This window comes from Heptranchias perlo, chromosome 5, assembly GCF_035084215.1.
Source record: "Heptranchias perlo isolate sHepPer1 chromosome 5, sHepPer1.hap1, whole genome shotgun sequence".
Taxonomy (NCBI): Eukaryota; Metazoa; Chordata; class Chondrichthyes; order Hexanchiformes; family Hexanchidae; genus Heptranchias; species Heptranchias perlo.
Window position 1 is genome coordinate 120,354,420 of NC_090329.1, and position 20,420 is coordinate 120,374,839.

General features: G+C 45.3%; 1 protein-coding gene across 1 annotated transcript in view; it reads right to left on the reverse strand.

Moving 5' to 3' along the window:
- plb1 (phospholipase B1) overlaps positions 1–20,420 on the reverse strand; it is a 142,513-nt gene that overhangs the window by 47,067 nt on the left and 75,026 nt on the right. The window contains exons 32-39 of the mRNA XM_067985133.1: positions 17,178–17,236; positions 13,130–13,203; positions 11,923–11,966; positions 10,336–10,444; positions 9,682–9,733; positions 5,212–5,292; positions 4,387–4,452; positions 1,886–1,986 (exon numbers count right to left, since the gene is read on the reverse strand). Coding sequence (XP_067841234.1) covers positions 1,886–1,986; positions 4,387–4,452; positions 5,212–5,292; positions 9,682–9,733; positions 10,336–10,444; positions 11,923–11,966; positions 13,130–13,203; positions 17,178–17,236 — 586 coding nt within the window. The remainder of the gene's footprint in view (positions 1–1,885; positions 1,987–4,386; positions 4,453–5,211; positions 5,293–9,681; positions 9,734–10,335; positions 10,445–11,922; positions 11,967–13,129; positions 13,204–17,177; positions 17,237–20,420) is intronic.

Here is a 20,420-nt window from a genome sequence, read left to right on the forward strand (position 1 = left end):
GTGTGCAACCTTTGTTCAATGTTTTAACATAACATAAGAACATAAGAACATAAGAAATTGGAGCAGGAGTAGGCCAATCGGCCCCTCGAGCCTGCTCCGCCATTCAATAAGATCATGGCTGATCTGATCCCAACCACAAATCTAAAGAACACAAGAAGTCGGAGCAGGACCCGGCCACATAGCCCCTGGGCCCTCTCCGCCACCCACAGGGCATTGACCGATCCGAACTCAGCTTCATGTCCAATTTCCTGCCCGCTCCCCATAACCCCTAATTCCCTTTACTTCTAGGAAACTGTCTATTTCTGTTTTAAATTTATCTTTATCTTTATCTTTATCTAATGATGTAGCTAACTCATCAGTTTGTAAACATAGGGACGGGAACCCGCATCTGTGTTTTACATGCGCGATGTCTGATCTCCGTTCAGACCAGTATCTTATTTTTTCCGACAAGAGGTACAGACTGCCTTTAAGAGATGCAAGCGATTGACTGGAGATTTGGGCTCCCCCTGCTGGTGAGAAGTGTGAATGTGGTGGAATCGTCATTTCAAGGCCTCCATGTTGTGCTTCCATCAGGTGAGTGAATGGGCAGCATGTATGTCCATTCACCATGACCAGCACCATGACCCCAAATTTCCACACGGTGAGTTGCATCGCTGTTACACCAATGAACAACGATTTGTGCCCACCAGTGGTCCATCAAGGCAGTTACACGAGGCTTTACACGAGGTCAGCTCATTTGCACACCGGTTGGACTAATCTTTGGTGTAAAACCCATGTAGAACAGGTGTAATTAGCTGGAGTGCAGCTTTTAAAAAGACCCGTCTAGAGGGAGGGGAATGGGTAAAACGTCCAAGTAGAGAAAATACTATTAAATTCCTCATATAATATATAATATATAATATATTCTAACGCTAGATCATCAACCTGAAACGTTAACTCTGTTTCTTTCTCCACAGATGCTGCCTCACTTGCTGAGCTTTTCCAGCATTTTCTGTTTTTATTTCCGATTTCCAGCATCTGCAGTATTTTGTTTTTGATTAAATTCCTCATGTCTGGTTGAATGAGAGCTCAAGAATATTGGTCCAAGATCACAGCCAATGTTACACGGCATTAAACAATCGGATTCCACAGATAACTCCATGGTGCCAGAGGAACCATAGCATTCCTTGGAGTGTCTGATCATCTCTAGTCGTTACTTACGTATCCTTATAACCTTAAATCCAGCTTTTAAACTAGAAATTCACCCAGTGGTGTAGTGGTTATAATACTGGATTTATAATCCAGAGACCTAGACCAATAATCCGAAGAATTTAATTCAAATCCTGCCATGGAGAAAATGGGTTCAGTTTTTTAAAAGTCTAGTATTAAAGAGCTGTTTTCAGTATAAGTGACCATTGAAGCTGTCGGATTGTTATAAAAACCCATCTGCTTCACTAATGTCCTTTAGGGAAGGAATCCTGCCATCCTTACCTGGTCTGGGCCTATATGTGACTCCAGTCCAACATCAACGTGTTTGACTCCTAACTGCCCTCTTAAGTGGCGTAGCAAGCCAATCATTTGCATCAAACCGTTATATATGGTGGTTCAAGAAGAAGGCCCACCACCACCTTGTCAGGGCAACTAGGGATGGATAATAAATGCCGGCCTTGCCAGCGACTCCCACATCCCGAGAATTTAATTTTAAAAAAAGCTATCCCTGCGTTAGGTATTGAATGGCATAATTCTACCACGGTTCTCCCGGAATTTCATGTTATGTTATGGTCATTCGCAATCCAGTTCCCAGTGGACAACATTCCTACCCACACATCTGCCCTCATATCTGGGCAGAATAAAGCCAGAAAATGCTTAGAAAGAGAGAAACACTCAGTAAGTAGAATTACTGTACCTCATAAGTGTTCTGGGACATCTCAGCTGGGTATCCTGGTAGAGGCGCCTCAGTGGAATCAGTTGCAATACTTCAATTAAGTTGACAAAAGCTCTCGGAACCTGAAAGAGGAAGAAAGGTCAAAGCTCAAGGAGACGTAACAACACGAGTTATCCAATCTGCAAATACAGGTATTTATCGGGCTGGTGGGGAGGTTTTCTGGGGTCCTTGCTCTGCCACTGGAAGTATGATGGGTAGGATTTCTGGGCACCTCTGTGCCCTGGAGTTGACCCTATCCCAAATCGTAGGAATGGGCAGCCCACTCCTGTACAAGCACAACAGAGGCACCTGCCCCAAGTGCCCGGTGGAGCACTGGCAACTGTTGTTTGATAAAGTACCACATAATAGACTTGTTAGCAAAATTGAAACCCATGGGATTAAAGTGGCAGTGACAGCATGGATACAAAATTGGCTAAAGGACATAAAGCAGAGAGTAGTGGTGAACGGTTGTTTTTCAGACTGGAGGGAAGCATACAATGGTGTTCCCCAGGGGTTGGTGTTGGGACCGCTGCTCTTTTTGATGTACATTAATGGACTTGGGAATAGGTGGCATAATTTCAAAGTTTGCAGATGACACGAAACTCGGAAATATAGTAAACAGTGAGGAGGATAGTAACAGACTTCAGGAGGATGTAGACAGACTGGTGAAATGGGCAGACTCCTGGCAGATGCAATTTCATGCATAAAAGTGTGAAATGATACATTTTGGTAGGAAGAATGAGGAGAGGCAATATAAACTAAATGGTACAAATTTAAAGGGGGTGCAGGAACAGAGAGGGGTGCACATACACAAATCTTTGAAGGTGGCAGGACAAGTTGAGAAGGCATATGGGATCCTGGGCTTTATGAACAGAGGCATAGAGTACAAAAGCAAGGACGTTATGCTAAACCTTTATAAAACACAATACCCCAGCTGGAGTATTGTATTCAATTCTGGGCATCACACTTTAGGAAGGATGTCAAAGCCTTAGAGAGGGTGCAGAGGAGATTTACTAGAATGGTGCCAGGGATGAGCGACTTCAGTTATGTGGAGAGATTGGAAAAGATGGGGTTTTTCTCCTTAGAACCGAGAAGGTTAATGGGAGGTTTGATAGAGATGCTCAAAATTATGAACGGTTTTGACAGAGTAAATAAGGAGAAACTATTTCCAGTGGCAGTAGGGTCGGTAATCAGAGGACACAGATTTAAGGTGATTGGCAAAAGAGCCAGAGGTGACATGAGGAAACATTTTTTTACGCGGGGAGTTGTTATGATCTGGAATACACTGCCTGAAAGGGAGGTGGAAACAGATTCAATAGTAACTTTCGAAAGGGAGTTGGATAAATACTTGAAGGTGAAAAATTTGCAGGGCTATGGGGAAAGAGCGTGGGATTGGGACTAATTGGATAGCTCTTTCAAAGAGCCGGCACAGGCATGATGGGCTGAATGGCCACCTTCTGTGCTGTGTCATTCCATGATTCTATGAACCTGCCACTCCAAAAGGGCAGGTCAGTGACTCTCAGCAGTCCAAAGAGTTTTCCTTTCCCCACTGTCCACCATTAGATAATCAATGCCCTCTCGGCTTATCTTTCCTCACTCTGATGTTTGGGGCTCTCAGTAGGCGTGGTTTCTGCTGAGCCTAACGAGGTTGTGCTAGCCAGAATTCCTGGAGTAGCCCCGGGAACGCCCTCAGACACACCGCCAAAGCTGGCCGTGAATGTTGGCGGATGTGGGCAGAAGACTCATCTGTCTGCTCCCCAATTGTAATTTAGGACACAGCTTTACTGTGGTGGAAATGTGGCAGATCTGGGTTCTTCTGCCTGAATTGCGCCCTCTCACAGCCTAGGAGTTTCAACCTTGTAGTCTCCAAAATGTGAGGTTGTAATAGGGATGACTGACAAGTTGTTCAGTTCATTCGGAGGTGCCGTCCTTCAGATGAGACGTTAAACCGAGGCCCCGTCTGCCCTCTCAGGTGGACGTAAAATATCCCATGGCACTATTTCTTAGAAGAGCAGTGGAGTTCTCCTGGTGTCCTGGCCAATATTTATCCCTCAACCAACATCACTAAAACAGATTATCTGGTCATTATCTCATTGCTGTTTGTGGGATCTTGCTGTACGCAAATTAGCTGCTGCATTTCCTACATTACAACAGTGACTACACTTCAAAAGTAAACCATTGGCTGTGATGTGCTTTGGGAGGTGCTGAGGTCGTGAAAGGTGCTAGATAAATGCAAGTCTTTCTTTCTTTATACTCTCATCACAAAATTCATCAGGTAACTGTTGCCCTGCTGTTTGTGCACCTTCACAATTCGGTACAAGTGTGCTGAAAATATTTTTTCAAAATCATTTTAACCACGGCATGATTTCACCACAAAAGACATTGGCAACAAAAATACAAAAAATTATCCATAGATACAAAGAAAGGTCGGCCAGAAGCCAATGAGTTGAAAAGTCAGAGCCACTGGGGTATTGTAATCCTACCTCTTTATGAAGGATATCTAGTGCTTCTTCAATCCGCTTAGCAAAGTTTATAGCAGAAAAATAAACCTAAGAAGAAGAGCACGGAAAACACGTTATACAAGCTCGGTAATCTATAGATACAAAGAGCCCAGGAATCAATAATCATCTGGAGACGTGGGCTGAGAACTTCGAGTTATGCCGCAAAGTCGGAGAAGCGATGGCTCAACGCGCCGGACGGCGGCGGCCTGCGACCCGAGCCAAAGTCGGCTTCGGACCTCGTTTAAATGCCGCCAGCGAGCTGCGGGGGCTAAAAGAGCTGCCCGCTGGTGGGGGTGGATGGCAATTCGTCCAGCTCCTAAGCTGAATCGGGGGGGGGGGTGGAGGGAGGCGATCCTGGGGTGGGGGGAGGGGGAGTGGGGGGGAGGGGTCTTCAATGAGCAGGCAGTGGGTTGAAGCTTTTTTTTTGGGTTCAGGCAGTTTCAATAGTAACTTTCAAAAGAGAATAATTGAAAAGGGAAAAATGTTCAGGGCTATGGGGAAAGAGCAGGGGTGTGGGACTAATTGGATCGCTCCTTCAAAAAGCCAGCACAGGCACGATGGGCCGAAGGCCTCCTTCTGTGCTGTAAGTTTCTATAGGGGCAATTTTAACCTAACCTGCCTGTGGAGAAACTGATGGGATTTACACCCCGCCCGATTTTACTCTCCATTGAAGTCACAGGGTGTAAAACCGCCGTTCCACCCAATCCCGTGGGTTTCCTGCCCGGCCAGTTAGGCTAAAATGACCCATTATGATTCTAAGACTATGAGCCGTCCTGGCCCCTCACACAGATAAAATAACTTGGTTACCGGGTCAGTGCAGTATTTGCACATGTCATTTCCTCCAATAAACAAGTTGATAATCTTCCAGTCATTCTGAAAATCAATTTTCTAGAAAAGAAAAAGAGAAACCCCATCAGTTTTCAAGCCATTCCTTTCGCAGGAGCTAATCCACAAATGACGCCGTAGGGTAAATTAACCGATCTCATGCTTCAAGCACGGGACTGCACTCAAAGGGAGCATGGATCAGGAATAGGGCTACAACACTGTAGCGCGATTCTCTGACCCACAATCTCTGCGAGCGTGGCTCCTCACTGGGAATGCGGGATTGGTGACTTTCTCCTTCTATCTCCTCACTGGGAGGCAAACACAACATGTGCAATCCACAACAGAATTCAATGTGACCCAGCTGAGCGCTCCCTCAATGCTCTGTCTGCATTGTGCATAAGTTAATGCAGTCTTGAGGTGAGTATATGGCCCTCCAGGTCTAGTATTTCAGTGAGATGAAGGGATAAACAGTCTCAGAGCTGAAATGTAGAGGTGTGCAGTCTCATAGCTGTGTGCCATTTTATTCCCTCGTAGTTTAATAAGTCGAGATATACAGTCTCCTGGTGATAATGCACCAGTTTAATCCCTCGTAGACTAGTGAAATGTACGGGTGCAGTCTCACGGTGATAATGCACCAGTTTAATCCCTTGTAGACTAGTGAAATGTACGGGCATAGTCTCTTGGTGATAATGCACCAGTTTAATCCCTCATAGACTAGTGAAAAGTACGGGTGCAGTCTCCTGGTGATAATGCACCAGTTTAATCCCTCGTAGATCAGTGAAATGTACGGGTGCAGTCTCACGGTGATAATGCACCAGTTTAATCCCTCATAGACTAGTGAAATGTACGGGTGCAGTCTCCTGGTGATAATGCACCAGTTTAATCCCTCGTAGATCAGTGAAATGTACGGGTGCAGTCTCACGGTGATAATGCACCAGTTTAATCCCTCGTAGACTAGTGAAATTTATGGGCATAGTCTCTTGGTGATAATGCACCAGTTTAATCCCTCGTAGACTAGTGAAATGTACGGGTGCAGTCTCACGGTGATAATGCACCAGTTTAATCCCTTGTAGACTAGTGAAATGTACGGGCATAGTCTCTTGGTGATAATGCACCAGTTTAATCCCTCATAGACTAGTGAAAAGTACGGGTGCAGTCTCCTGGTGATAATGCACCAGTTTAATCCCTCGTAGATCAGTGAAATGTACGGGTGCAGTCTCACGGTGATAATGCACCAGTTTAATCCCTCATAGACTAGTGAAATGTACGGGTGCAGTCTCCTGGTGATAATGCACCAGTTTAATCCCTCGTAGATCAGTGAAATGTACGGGTGCAGTCTCACGGTGATAATGCACCAGTTTAATCCCTCGTAGACTAGTGAAATTTACGGGCATAGTCTCTTGGTGATAATGCACCAGTTTAATCCCTCGTAGATCAGTGAAATGTACGGGTGCAGTCTCCTGGTGATAATGCACCAGTTTAATCCCTCGTAGACTAGTGAAATGTACGGGTGCAGTCTCACGGTGATAATGCACCAGTTTAATCCCTCGTAGATCAGTGAAATGTACGGGTGCAGTCTCCTGGTGATAATGCACTAGTTTAATCCCTCGTAGATCAGTGAAATATACGGGTACAGTCTCACGGTGATAATGCCCCAGTTTAATCCCTCGTAGACTAGTGAAATGTACGGGCATAGTCTCCTGGTGATAATGCACCAGTTTAATCCCTCGTAGATCAGTGAAATGTACGGGTGCAGTCTCTTGGTGATAATGCACCAGTTTAATCCCTTGTAGACTAGTGAAATGTACGGGTGCAGTCTCCTGGTGATAATGGACCAGTTTAATCCCTCGTAGACTAGTGAAATGTACGGGTGCAGTCTCACGGTGATAATGCACCAGTTTAATCCCTCGTAGACTAGTGAAATGTACGGGTGCAGTCTCCTGGTGATAATGCACCAGTTTAATCCCTCGTAGACTAGTGAAATTTACGGGCATAGTCTCTTGGTGATAATGCACCAGTTTAATCCCTCGTAGACTAGTGAAATGTACGGGTGCAGTCTCACGGTGATAATGCACCAGTTTAATCCCTTGTAGACTAGTGAAATGTACGGGCATAGTCTCTTGGTGATAATGCACCAGTTTAATCCCTCATAGACTAGTGAAAAGTACGGGTGCAGTCTCCTGGTGATAATGCACCAGTTTAATCCCTCGTAGATCAGTGAAATGTACGGGTGCAGTCTCACGGTGATAATGCACCAGTTTAATCCCTCATAGACTAGTGAAATGTACGGGTGCAGTCTCCTGGTGATAATGCACCAGTTTAATCCCTCGTAGATCAGTGAAATGTACGGGTGCAGTCTCACGGTGATAATGCACCAGTTTAATCCCTCGTAGACTAGTGAAATGTACGGGTGCAGTCTCCTGGTGATAATGCACCAGTTTAATCCCTCGTAGACTAGTGAAATGTACGGGTGCAGTCTCACGGTGATAATGCACCAGTTTAATCCCTCGTAGCCTCATCAGAAGTGCAGGATGTAATCTCTGATGATGTTGTAGTCCAATTGCTGATAATCTAGTTGGTTCAAACAACTTTAGCTACAATATTGGAACATGTTACACATAACCATATAAAAGAGCCTCATTTATACTGAGGATCAAGGGTGAGAACTGCTCCCATTTGGATTCGGCCATCAAGTATGTGGAAGACCCCATTCACCAGTGAGGCCTTCAAGTTTGGATTAAAGATTCAGAAGACAAAAGATTTCAAATGTTCCAACGATGATATCCTGACATCCATCCACTAGATTATGCACAGCATCACTACCCACCATTTTCCATTCCACAAACATGAATGGTAACCAAAAAAATATTTATGGGGTAAATTCACCAATTTAACACTCCTGGAGCAGAGCATCGAGTATTCGGAATCTGGACATAGAGGTCAGTGTTCTACGCTCACACGCTGATCTCCACACCCGGATTCCCTCTAAATGGCATCTGAGGGGCACAAGTCTTTAGGCCAAGAATACCTGAACTTATCAGTTGACTGACTCCAATTATTACCCATACTTTATTTTCATTTACACTCTCCAGAGGAGAAAGACTAGAAATTGGAAAAGATCCAACTCTGCAGCCTAGAGGGAGATTACTAAAAGAGGACTCGAGTGAGTACTTAAAATAATAAAATATTAAACAGCTCAAATAAGATGAACCCATATTATTATTTTATAGTAATCCAGGACCTGAGGGGATTAGGAAAGAAAGTACGACATGCACTCTGGCCTCTTGTACATCGCTCCACCATTGGCGGCCGTGCCTTCAGCTGTCTAGACCCCACTCTCAGGAATTCCCTCCCTAAACCTCTCCGCCTCACTCTCATCCTTTAAGCATCTCCTTACAAACTACCTCTATGCCCAAGCTTTTAGTCTCAATATCTCCTTTTTCGCCTCGGTGTCAAATTTTGTTTGATAGCGCTCCGTTGAAATGTCTTGGGATGGTAAAGTGGCTATATAAATGCGAGTTGTTGTTGTTGTTGCATTTTAAAAATGCCATTCACATACTCAGGATGTCTCACAGTGCTTCACAGCCACTAAATTACTTTTTAAAGTTTGGCCACTGTTGTTTTGTAAGTAAATGTGGCAGCCAATTTGCACACTGCAAGGTCCAACAGACAGCAATTGAGACGAATGATCAGTTAATTTATTTTGGTGTTATTGGTTGAGGAAGGAATGTTGGCCAAGACACTGAGAAAACTCCCTGCTCTTTTTCAAAAAGTGCCCTGGGATCTTTTACGTCCACCTGAGAGGGAAGACGGGGCCTCGGTTTATCATCTCATCCAAAAGACCGCACCTCCGCCAATGCAGCACTCCCTCAGAGCTGCGCTGAAGTGTCAGCTTAGATTACTTGTCCAAAACTGTATTGGGGCATGTCCTTCTGACTCAGAGGTGAGAGAGCTACCACTGACACTTTAAAGCAAATTTAAAATAGACATTAAGATGATTTTTTTTATTCAAAAGGGTGATAAATGCGTAGGATAATCTGCCAGGTAAGGGCATTAAGGGTTACGGAACCAAGATGGGTAGATAGAATTAAGGTACAGATCAGCCAACCAACACCACCAAAATAAATTGAATGGCGGAACAGTCTTGAGGGGCTAAATGGCCTACTCCTGTTCCAAGGTCAGGCAGAGTAGTAGAGCCAAAGAAATCAGGAACATTTAAAGTGCAGTTGGATGCAAAAAACGGGGAGCTAGGATACAGGAACTTGAGGAAACCAAAGGGCTTTTTCTTGTCATTGACTATTCTTACATCACACCGCTGCTTAGATAGTTTGTACCAAATAAGTACAAAGGAAATCTCAAGTGGAACTAACATAAATATGAAATTTACACACTTTTGATATGGTGAATGTTTCTAACTGGGAAAGTATGCAGGCAAAGCAACAATAGCCTTACCGAATTATTTTTCATGATGTCCACTAATCTTCTTACTTGACCTGGAAGATCTCTAATCATTGGGGAAAAAAAAACATTTGTTAAATTATCATTTTTCTCTTTCAGTTTTCCCTTCATGGTCTTTTTGAACGTAGTAATTTAAATTCGGGTTTGGCAGGCCTCACAGACCTGCTGCACTGTAGCGAGCCCCTTGGCTTCAGTGCTGTCCCAAGGACTTCCAATTCTTTAAAATAAATAAAGCACAGTAGCCTGTGATGAATTGCATAGACTTTATGGGTTTCCAATCTTTAAATCCCCCACTCCCACCACCCACTGCCTACATCAGCATTGGATGCCAGGAACACACCAGCGTTCCTTGTGCCCAGCTTTGCTAAGGCATGGATGGCAGGAAGTACGTCATGTGACCTATTCCCGCCACTTGCGTCTCATTATAATACGCCCGCCCATATTTGGGCAGACATAATATACACCCGACACCACTTACGGCAGAAAATGCCAGAAGTAGGAGGGGCGAGTGGGGAGCGAGCAGAATGGCGCCTAAAGACTTTTCTGCTGCATTCCGCTCAAGTTACATTGAGGAACTGGCATAACTCCAGGGAAAAAAACCCTGCCCCATCGATGTAACAGTCATGGGAATAGAAGTCAAGAACATACTCAGCCAAGGCTCCAGGGAAAGCTTGATTCAGGAATGCTTTTGGATTCTCAAGATTCCCCTTTCCAGTAGAAAATCCAGTCAATGAAGGGCTAAATTCACGGAGAATATCTGAAGGAAAGAATGCCGGGAGATATTACGGAGAAAGAAAATTCTGGCCGCTATATAACATGTCATCAAGTTCAAAGAAAAGTTAAAAATCAGCAATGTTTATTGATAGGTGGTCTTCTGATCTATGTTACCACCAGAGATCGCAAGATGGATGTGGACAAGGGAGGCCATTCGGCCCACCCTAGTTCATCTATCCAGAATGAACCTACAGTCTCCCCATCACGGCATCCACCGATCGCTTAAATGATTCCGGGAATTTCGCTTCCACTACCCTAACAGGAAGTTCATTCCACTTCTTAATCACTCTTTGTGTCCAAGATTTTTCTGCTGTTTAAAGAAGTCAGGTAATCATGGTGCACCAGCAATGACGATCCTGCTGCCCTTCCAGAACCTATAGTGTGCATCCCCAGCCGATAACTTAATTTCCCTCACTGGGTGCTCCGGCCCTGGACCGTTACGGTAGAAAGGGAGGTCTGACTTGCAGGTCTCAATGGCAGTAAAAAAACAACTGGGTGAGGTAAAATTTCCACAGCGGTTTCTCCCGATCTCCTGCCGTAATTTCGGCAGAAGATCGGCAGAAACGCTGGAGAAATGGCGTAAACTGCTAAAGCTGCAGCCGGAGATCAGGAGGGACCTCCTGCAGAGATTTTACCTCTATTAAACACACAAAACAAAATTCTGCTCAGACTATTATTTTCTTCCACAAAATGAGGGAGCACTTCAAACCAAATAGGATTTTCCTCAGCCTTTTATCATTCTCAAAATAATTTTGCCCCCATGTTAGACATGTGGGGGTAGATCCTGACTTTGTGCAATAGTGTAAAATGGGCGATAGTGAGTTGGCAGTTTTACATCTCTCCCCATTTTCATTTCGATTGAAGTCAATGGGGAGTGATGTAAAACGGGCTGCCAACTCACTATCGCCTGTTTTACACTATCACACAAAGTCAGGATCTACCACAATGCATGTGGATTTTGATTGAGGACAGGATCAGCTGTGAAGCCGGTGAAGTCAAACAGCCAGCTGCTAATCACTGTTCAAGGCTGGCAAATAAATAATGGCCATGTATTGATTGTGATAAATTGGATAGCCAGGTGATGAAGCATAGAATACCAGAGCCCGGTCTTCAGTTGCTTCCAAGCCTTTATTCAGAGAGATCCACATTACCCACTGTGCACCCCCTAGATCAGCTCTCATATAAATGGATACGAGAGTCCCCAATTGATACGCACCACCTGAATACAAATAACACTAATTGATATAAAGCACATGGATACAATTAACATTGATCACTCTTTATGTGAAGGTGAACTTCCTGATAAATTTGCTTTTTACTAGTTTACTAGTTTTATCAAAAGTGAGACGAATTTCCTTGGTGCGAGGTAACCATTGCTGTTTAAAAGTTATCCTGTGGGAATATTTCAAGATGTTCAAAAGTTGAACAAAATAAAATTTTAAGTTATTCTGATGTCCTTACTTGGCAGAGTGGTTATGGTTCTTAACGATTGATCTCCTCCAATGCTGTTAAAAGAATAAAACAAGACCTGGGAAAATATTTTCTCAGATATTTTTAAGAAACATCAATATATCTTTCTACCTTTAAATTAAAACAGATTTATTTTCACTTCAATCACGTAAAAATAAAAATCTATTTGTAATCCATTTATATAATGCCTTGTCACATCTCTCTGAAATGTCTCAAAACACTTCATGTACAAACAGGAATAGGATGAATGAGGAGTAAATCTGCTGGTTGAAGGATGTTGGCCAGGTCACCCTGCTTATCTTTGAATATTCTTCTGGGATCTTTTACGTCCAATTGAACAGGTAGATGAGATCTCGGTTTAACATTTCAGCTGAAGGATGGCACCTCTGAGAGTGCAGCACTCCCTCAGTACTGCGCTGAAGTGTCAGCCTAGATCACGTGCTCAAGTCCTGAGGTGGGGCCTGAACCCAGAACCTTCTGACTTTGAGGTGGGAATATTACCCACTGAGCACACCTGTCACTTGACTACAGAACAGATGTGAACTGTAAGCACTTTTTTTTATTTGCATAAAGATAACAAGCATGGATTTAAAAAGGAATATACAATCAGGCAGGGTCATTTTATTTAATTCCATGTAAGACCTTTATAGCACAATGCAGTGTCCATTGACTTGTGAGTAAAAGTTGACCTGTATTGGCCCCTCTGGGGTATAAACACCTCTGGTCACTGTGCTACGCAACATTGTTATCACATTTGTGGAAACTTCCTCTGTTTGGGATTCACAACAAAATTGTAAACACTTTGGCCGGGATTTTCGGGGAGCTGCTCCCACTCCGCTGGCATTACTCCATCGGAAGTACGACGGAAACCCTATTTATGCGGTAAATTGGGTTACTGCCCCACTCCCGGTGAAGTAACACCGGCAGAGCAGGAACAGCTCCCAGGAATTTCCCGGCCTTCCTTTTAGAACATACCTTTGGATCATCCAAGGTACAGAAATATAATCAGACTAATGAATCCGAGCTGGATATTTATTTTTTAATTTTGGAGATTGCGAATTCCAATGGAACCTGAGCAACGTTTGGGAATACTCAGAATTCGCACTGGTGCGTAGGAATTCCATCTTTCTGGATTTCCAATGATGCTGCTCCTTGCCAACTAATCTGAGGGACTTTATTTTAACACGGTGCATTGTACCTGAAGGACAGCCCCCTATACTGGGTTAAGACGTCCAGAACATTATTGGGTTTCGAGCCGATTCCGTTGCCAGCCTACAAAACAAACGGCACCAGGATTAGTTTCTACTTCTCTCCCCCAGATAAAGTAAAACTCTTCCAGTGGCTTTCAAGAAAGAAGTTGATGATAAGACTGCATGCATTTTGCTATCAGACTAGTGAATGAGTCATGAGTGAATAAAACCACCCCAAACCTTCCTAGCAGATGTAAGATGCACTTCCTGCACGACACTAATTTGCTCGGCCCTGTTTACGTCACAGGACCCTGACTTCCACATTAAAAGCCTGAAACAGGTGGGCGCAGGGCCCTGGACGGAGCCGGACGCACCGCTGGTGTTAACGGGGCCGGAAGTCTACCGACCCCATTGTAAGGCCAGGAGAAGGCAACGGATTACATGGATCGCCTGTAGCATTATTCCCAGTGAGTTTGAGGTTACTCTGTTGAAAGCGGTGGTGCTTGGGGGTTGGAGGGCAGGAGTTGGGGATCACAGCTAAAAGGATTTGGAAAGAAGTTTGTCAAAGAACTGCTCAGAGGCAGCAAAGCAAGTGGTCCCGGAAGTCCGAGGCTGTTCTGGCGGATTCCTGTCATAACTTTGACAAGAATCCACCGGAATCTAAACTGGGAGTCGGTTATGCTGCGTCCCGTCCTAGTGCCGAGGCATCCGGATGAGCCTTGTGGGAGCAGAGCCTCTGCCTGCTCAGAAATGCCTGGTTAGACCAGGCATATCAACTGACCCACCGGCAGCTGGGGACCCCCCAAGAGGGTCCAGGCCAGCATTGTGACCCAGAGATCTGAAGATTTGACAAAGCAATATTTTAAAAGTTTTATACCAGCCCCTTCATATAGACAGGGGTGGGGGGGGGGCGGAGGAGGGAGGCTGTGCTGATACACCTTCAGCTTTCTTCTGGGAGCTTTTGCTGGATTTTCCAGGCACTTCAGTGGGTGGTGGGGGAGGGGGGGGCACCACAGATGCGTTCTCTCGCCCACCAAAGATATTTAAATCACAGGACCTCCCCCTGTCCCCGTGAACTTTGGTGAAGTTACTGGGTGGATCTTCACATTTGTGCTGAGATGAGTCGCCTGTCATATTTTCGGGGCCAATGAAAATAAATAACTAACTAAATAATGTCTCGCTCCCCCGCTGCAGGTAGATAAATAGATAAATTCTCCAGCCCTGCATCCCTCCAAGATCTCTGCGCTCCAACAATTCTGGCCTCATGTGAATCCCCGACTTCCTTCGACGCACCACTGGCGGCCGTGCCTTCAGCTGCCTATGCCCTAATCTCTGGAATTCCCTCCCTAAATGTCTCCGCCTCTCTATCTCTCTCTCCTTAAAACCTACCTCTTTGACCAAGTTTTTGGTCACCTGTCCTAATATCTCCTTATGTGGCTCGGTGTCAAATCTTGTTTTCAAGAGGCATTTGATAAAGTACCACATAACAGACTTATTCATAAAATAGAAGCACATGGGATTAAAGGGACAGTAGTAACTTGGGTATGTAATTGACCAAGGGATAGGAGGCAGAGAGTAGTGGTGAATGGATGTTTTTCTGACTGGAGAGAAGTAAGCAGTGAGGTCCCTCAGGGGTCGGTATTAGGACCATTGCTTTTCTTGTTATATATAAATGACCTGGACTTGGGTGTAGGGAGTACAATTTCGAATTTTGCAGATGATACAAAACTGGGCAACGTAGTAAATAGTGAGGAGGATAGTAGCAGACTTCAGGAGGACTTGGATAGGCTGATGACATGGCAGATGCAATTTAATGTGGATAAGTGTGAAGTGATGCACTTTGGGAGGATCAACACGGAGAGGCAGTATAATCTAAATGGTACTATTTTTAGGGGGTGCAAGAGCAGAGGGACCTGGGGGTATATATTCACAAATCTTCGATGGCGGCAGGGCAAGTCGATAAGGTCGTTAAGAAAGTGTATGGGATACTTGGTTTTGTAAATAGAGGCATTGAATACAAAAACAAGGAAGTCGTGCTACACCTTTACAAATCACTGGTTAGGCCTCAGCTGGAGTATTGTGTACAGTTCTCGGCTCCACACTTTAGGAGGAATGTCAAGGCCTTGGAGAGGGTACAGAGGAGGTTTACCAGGATGATACCAGGGATGAGGGACTTCAGTTATGTGGAGAGATTGGAGAAGCTGGGATTGTTCTCAGAGCAGAGAAAGTTAAGGGAGATCTAATAGAGGTGTTCAAAATTATGAGGGGTTTTGATAGAGCAAGTAGGCAGAAACTGTTTCCTCTGGCAAGTGGGTCGGTAACCAAAGGTCATAGATTTAAAATAATTGGCAAAAGAACTAGAGGGGAAATGAGGAGAAATATTTTCACACAGAGGGTGTTAAGATCTGGAATACTACCTGAGAGGGTGGTGGAATCAGATTCAATAGGAACTTTCAAAAGGCAATTGGACTTGTACTTGAAGAGGACTGATTTGCAATGTTATGGGGAAAAAGCTGGAGTGTGGGACTAAATTGCAAATCTCTTTTAAAGAGCCGGCATAGGCGTGATGGGCCGAATGGTCTCCTTCTGCGCTGTAAGATTCTATGATAACGCTCCTGTGAAGTGCCTTGGAATGTTTTACTACGTTAAAGGCGCTGTATAAATACAAGTTGTTGTTGTTGACGAAACAGATTTGTTCCCCTCACAGTTACCTGAACAATAAATCTGTGCATGTAAGATGGTGGAGGAGGACAGGCCGGACAGGAGAAGGACGATTCATGGGGAGGGGAAGGGGGACTCGAGGAGATGAAGGACAGCTTGGGACCATATGCTGCTTAATTTTTTATGAAGTGAAGCAAGGTGAGCGATGGAGGCAAAGCGGTAATATGTTCAATTACTGATTAGATTTAGAGCCAAATGGATATTTGATTGGGATTTTAACGAAAAAGTCCTCATTTCAGCAAATCGACAATTTTTACGCTAGGGATGTCTGACACCCTAAGATATGACGCTCTTGAGATGTGTGATGTCTCTGAGGCCATGACTTTCAGTTGTGATGTAACAGACATGCAGTGGATGGAAGACTTTTCAGGGTTTATCCAGTGACTCTGGTCTCCGAGTGGACACCCTTGCTCGGTTGAAGCACAAAGTTCAGAGAATGCATCCCGCAGCGTCGTGGTCCTATCGCTGACCTGCACTCCCATCGAACATGGTGCCTCATTAGGGAGCACCAGATCTCTGAACGTACCCTTTAACTTTATACATATAGGACGTAATCTGCAAGCAGAAGAAAGAAAACCAGCAGGGAGCCTCACCTTCCAGGGGGCATATGGCAGAGTTCTGGGCAGCTGCTGTATGTTATTTTCTGGCCAGTTAAATTAATAATCAGAGAAATATACACACCGTGTGCCTCAACTGTCAATATCTGCCCCTGGTGGTCAGGACTTCACACCAGAAACACACGTGGGCATCATTTTAACCTAACTCGCCCGGCGAGAAACTGACAGGGTTCGGTTCGGGCGCTGGTTATAAATCCCGCCTGATTTTACTCTCTATTTGAAGTCAATGGAACGTAAAATCGGGCGGGGTGTAAATCGGGCGGGGCGTAAATCGGGCGGGGCGTAAATCGGGCGGGGTGTAAATAGGGCAGGGCGTAAATCAGGCGGGGCGTAAATTGGGCATGCGACCCCCGAACCCGCTCAGCGAGTCAGGTTTAAATTATCCCCACAAAGTTAGAAAATCACAGCTGTAATCTTTTACATTCTGTTATACTTTCAGTGTCTTTTTTGCTAATAATAGAAACAAATTTAGATTATTAGTTGATGTGTATCACAGGGGTTTAAAAGATCCTGATTGACCATGGTTGTAAATACATTAATAACACCTGGCTGGGAATTGATAACTAAGGTGTATGTACCACTGTCTGTTTAGTTAATATGTTACCATATTGCTGACCATCTGTTATATATGGTGCATTAATTATTGATTCGCAGACTTTGAAATTTACCCATTTAAAAAAAAACTTTTGACAACCGAGACTCAAAGATTTGTACAAACCGTGAGAGAGTCTCCCACTGCTCCAATAACTTTCACATCAGCCGGCCGCAGAGCATGAACTGAAAAAAAGTCAGATAAAGAACAGTCAGATTTTTTGTATATTAATAATAGAGAATTTGCAATCGATATTAATGACTTAAGATGAAGGGACCATGTGTAATGTTTCCAAGTTTGCTGACAATACAAAGCTAGGTGGGAAAGTAAGCTGTGAGGAGGACACAAAGGGCATAATTTTAAAATGCTGGAAGTGTCCGGGGTGGGGGGGTGATTTGCGGGCATCAAACCCGGAAGGGCAGTAGGCGGGTTGTCAATCAAAGCCTCTTCCGGGTTTGGCACCCGGCAGACAGCCTGATTGACAGGCTGGTTGCCGACAGGAGCTGCACATCCTGGTGGTGGGGGGGCGGTGGGGGGGAGAAAGAGAGAGTGAGAGACCTCATCGGCAGTTAGGATAGAAATGGGATGGGGGGAGAACAAAGATTAGAGTGGAGACATCGGATATTGGGATCAGAGAGCAGACATCGGACATCGGGATCGGAGGGCAGACATCGGGATCAGAGGGCAGACATCGGACATCGGGATCAGAGGGCAGACATCGGACATCGGGATCAGAGGGCAGACAATGGACATCGGGATCAGAGGGCAGACATCGGACATCGGGATCAGAGGGCAGACATCGGACATCGGGATCAGAGGGCAGACATCGGACATCGGGATCAGAGGGCAGACAATGGACATCGGGATCAGAGGGCAGACATCGGACATCGGGATCAGAGGGCAGACATCGGACATCGGGATCAGAGGGCAGACATCGGACATCGGGATCAGAGGGCAGACATCAGATATCGGGATCAGAGGGCAGACATCGGACATCGGGATCAGAGGGCAGACATCGGACATCGGGATCAGAGGGCAGACATCAGACATCGGGATCAGAGGGCAGACATCGGACATCGGGATCAGAGGGCAGACATCGGGATCAGAGGGCAGACATCGGGATCAGAGGGCAGACATCGGACATCGGGATCAGAGGGCAGACATCGGACATCGGGATCAGAGGGCAGACATCGGACATCGGGATCAGAGGGCAGACATCGGACATCGGGATCAGAGGGCAGACATCGGGATCAGAGGGCAGACATCAGATATCGGGATCAGAGGGCAGACATCAGATATCGGGATCAGAGGGCAGACATCGGACATCGGGATCAGAGAGCAGACATCGGACATCGGGATCAGAGGGCAGACATCGGACATCGGGATTAGAGGGCAGACATCGGACATCGGGATCAGAGGGCAGACATCGGGATCAGAGGGCAGACATCGGACATCGGGATCAGAGGGCAGACATCGGACATCGGGATCAGAGGGCAGACATCGGACATCGGGATCAGAGGGCAGACATCGGACATCGGGATCAGAGTGAGGGGAGGTCCAGGCAACATTGTTTTTTAAGGTATGTTTATTTAATTTGTTTGCAATGGGAAATGTAATTTAATTTAATTTATTTAGTTTATTTTTCACTGATCTGGCCCTTCCTGTCTGCTTTCACCAGGCGTGAATTGGAAGCCGTGGGAAAGGCGCCCAGGCAATGTTAAAATCTTTTTAAATAACCAATACACAAAAAATAAACTACCTTAAGTACCTCTATGAGGTACATTTGCTCCTTTAATTATCAGCCCGCCGGATTTAAGTGGGGGCGGGACTTCCTGGTAACTCCTGTACGCACGCACACAGATTTGCCCGAGTCGCATTCAAAAATGTGTGGGTTCCAGCCCGCTCCCAAAATCAGCGATTTTGATGCCCGCCCCCCCCCCCCACCCCGCCACCAACCCACCCATTTTTCCCTTTTAAAATCATGCCCAAAGAGGCTGCAAAGGGAAATAGACAGGTTAAGTGAGTGGACAAGAAGGTGGAAGATGGAGTATAATGTGTGGAAATGTGAGATTATTCACTCTGGTAGGAAGAAGAGAAAAACAGAATATTTTTTAAATGGTGAGAAACTATTAAATGTTGGTGTTCAGAGAGCACAAGGGTGATGGGTGAACGGGACTTGGTGCGAGTTAGGATACGGGCAGCAGAGTTTTGGATGAGCTCAAGTTTACTGAGATTGGAAAGTGGGAGGCCGGCCAGGAGAGCATTGGGATAGTCGAGTCTGTTAGTTACACTAGTCCTACCATCTGTGTCAACTCAAATTCAATAAATCTGGTAATTTGTGGGCTGGCAGCAGAAAAATGCTCTTGGATTGTTGGAACTGGTTAACTGGAGATCCTGCCACCTCCACCCAACCAGGCCTGTACATGATTCCAGTCCCACACTATATGGTTGACACTTAATGCAGACAAAGGCAGTGAAACTGCAGCTTTAGCAATTTATAACAATCATCCATCCCTACTTCAGCCCATCTGGTGCTGAAACCCTCATCCGTGCCTTTGTTATCTTCAGACTATTCCACTGTTCTAAAGAGTCAGCCTTGGCTCAGTGGGTAGCATGCTGGTCTCTTAAGCCAGAAAGTTGTGGGTTCAAGCCCCACTTCCAGGGACTTGAGTATAATCTAGGCTGAACAGTCTAGTGCAGCACTGAGGCAATGCAGCACTGTCAGAGGTACCATCATTCAGATGAGACATTAAACTGAGGCCCCCTCTCAGGTGACTGCAAAATATCCCATGGTACAATTTCAAACAAGAGAATGGGAGTTCTCCCTGGTGTCCTGGCTAAAATTTATCCCTTAACCAACATAATTAAAAAACAGATTATCTGGTCATTATCTCATTGCTGTTTGTGGGACCTTGCTGTTTGCAAATTGGCTGCTCCATTTCCTACATTACAACAGTGACTACCAACCCTATTTTGAGGTTGTTAATGGTTTGCAGATTTGGCTGCAACCCAATTCACCAGCACGTAACTCGGGCTCCCAAGCCTGGTCGCAGTCAATTGTCCCCCCATGAAAAGAGCTTGTTCCTGAGCATCTAATGAAATAGTCAGCTTCACAGTCACAATCTAGACTCACACATGAACAGTGGCCACTAGGGTGAGGTATTCGAGCACTGCCAGCGCCCATGCTACTGAATCTCGACCTTCAGAAAGGAAGGGCAGAAAATTGGGGGAAAAAATACCTGCCTACACTCGGCTTCCATTTTTTTCGAGTCTATCAAAAGCTATTTTTCCCCTCAAATTAGGTTAATGTATCCACTAAATGCTCCGGGCACCCTGTGCCACCTGCGATGTGTGTGCCTGCACGCAGCT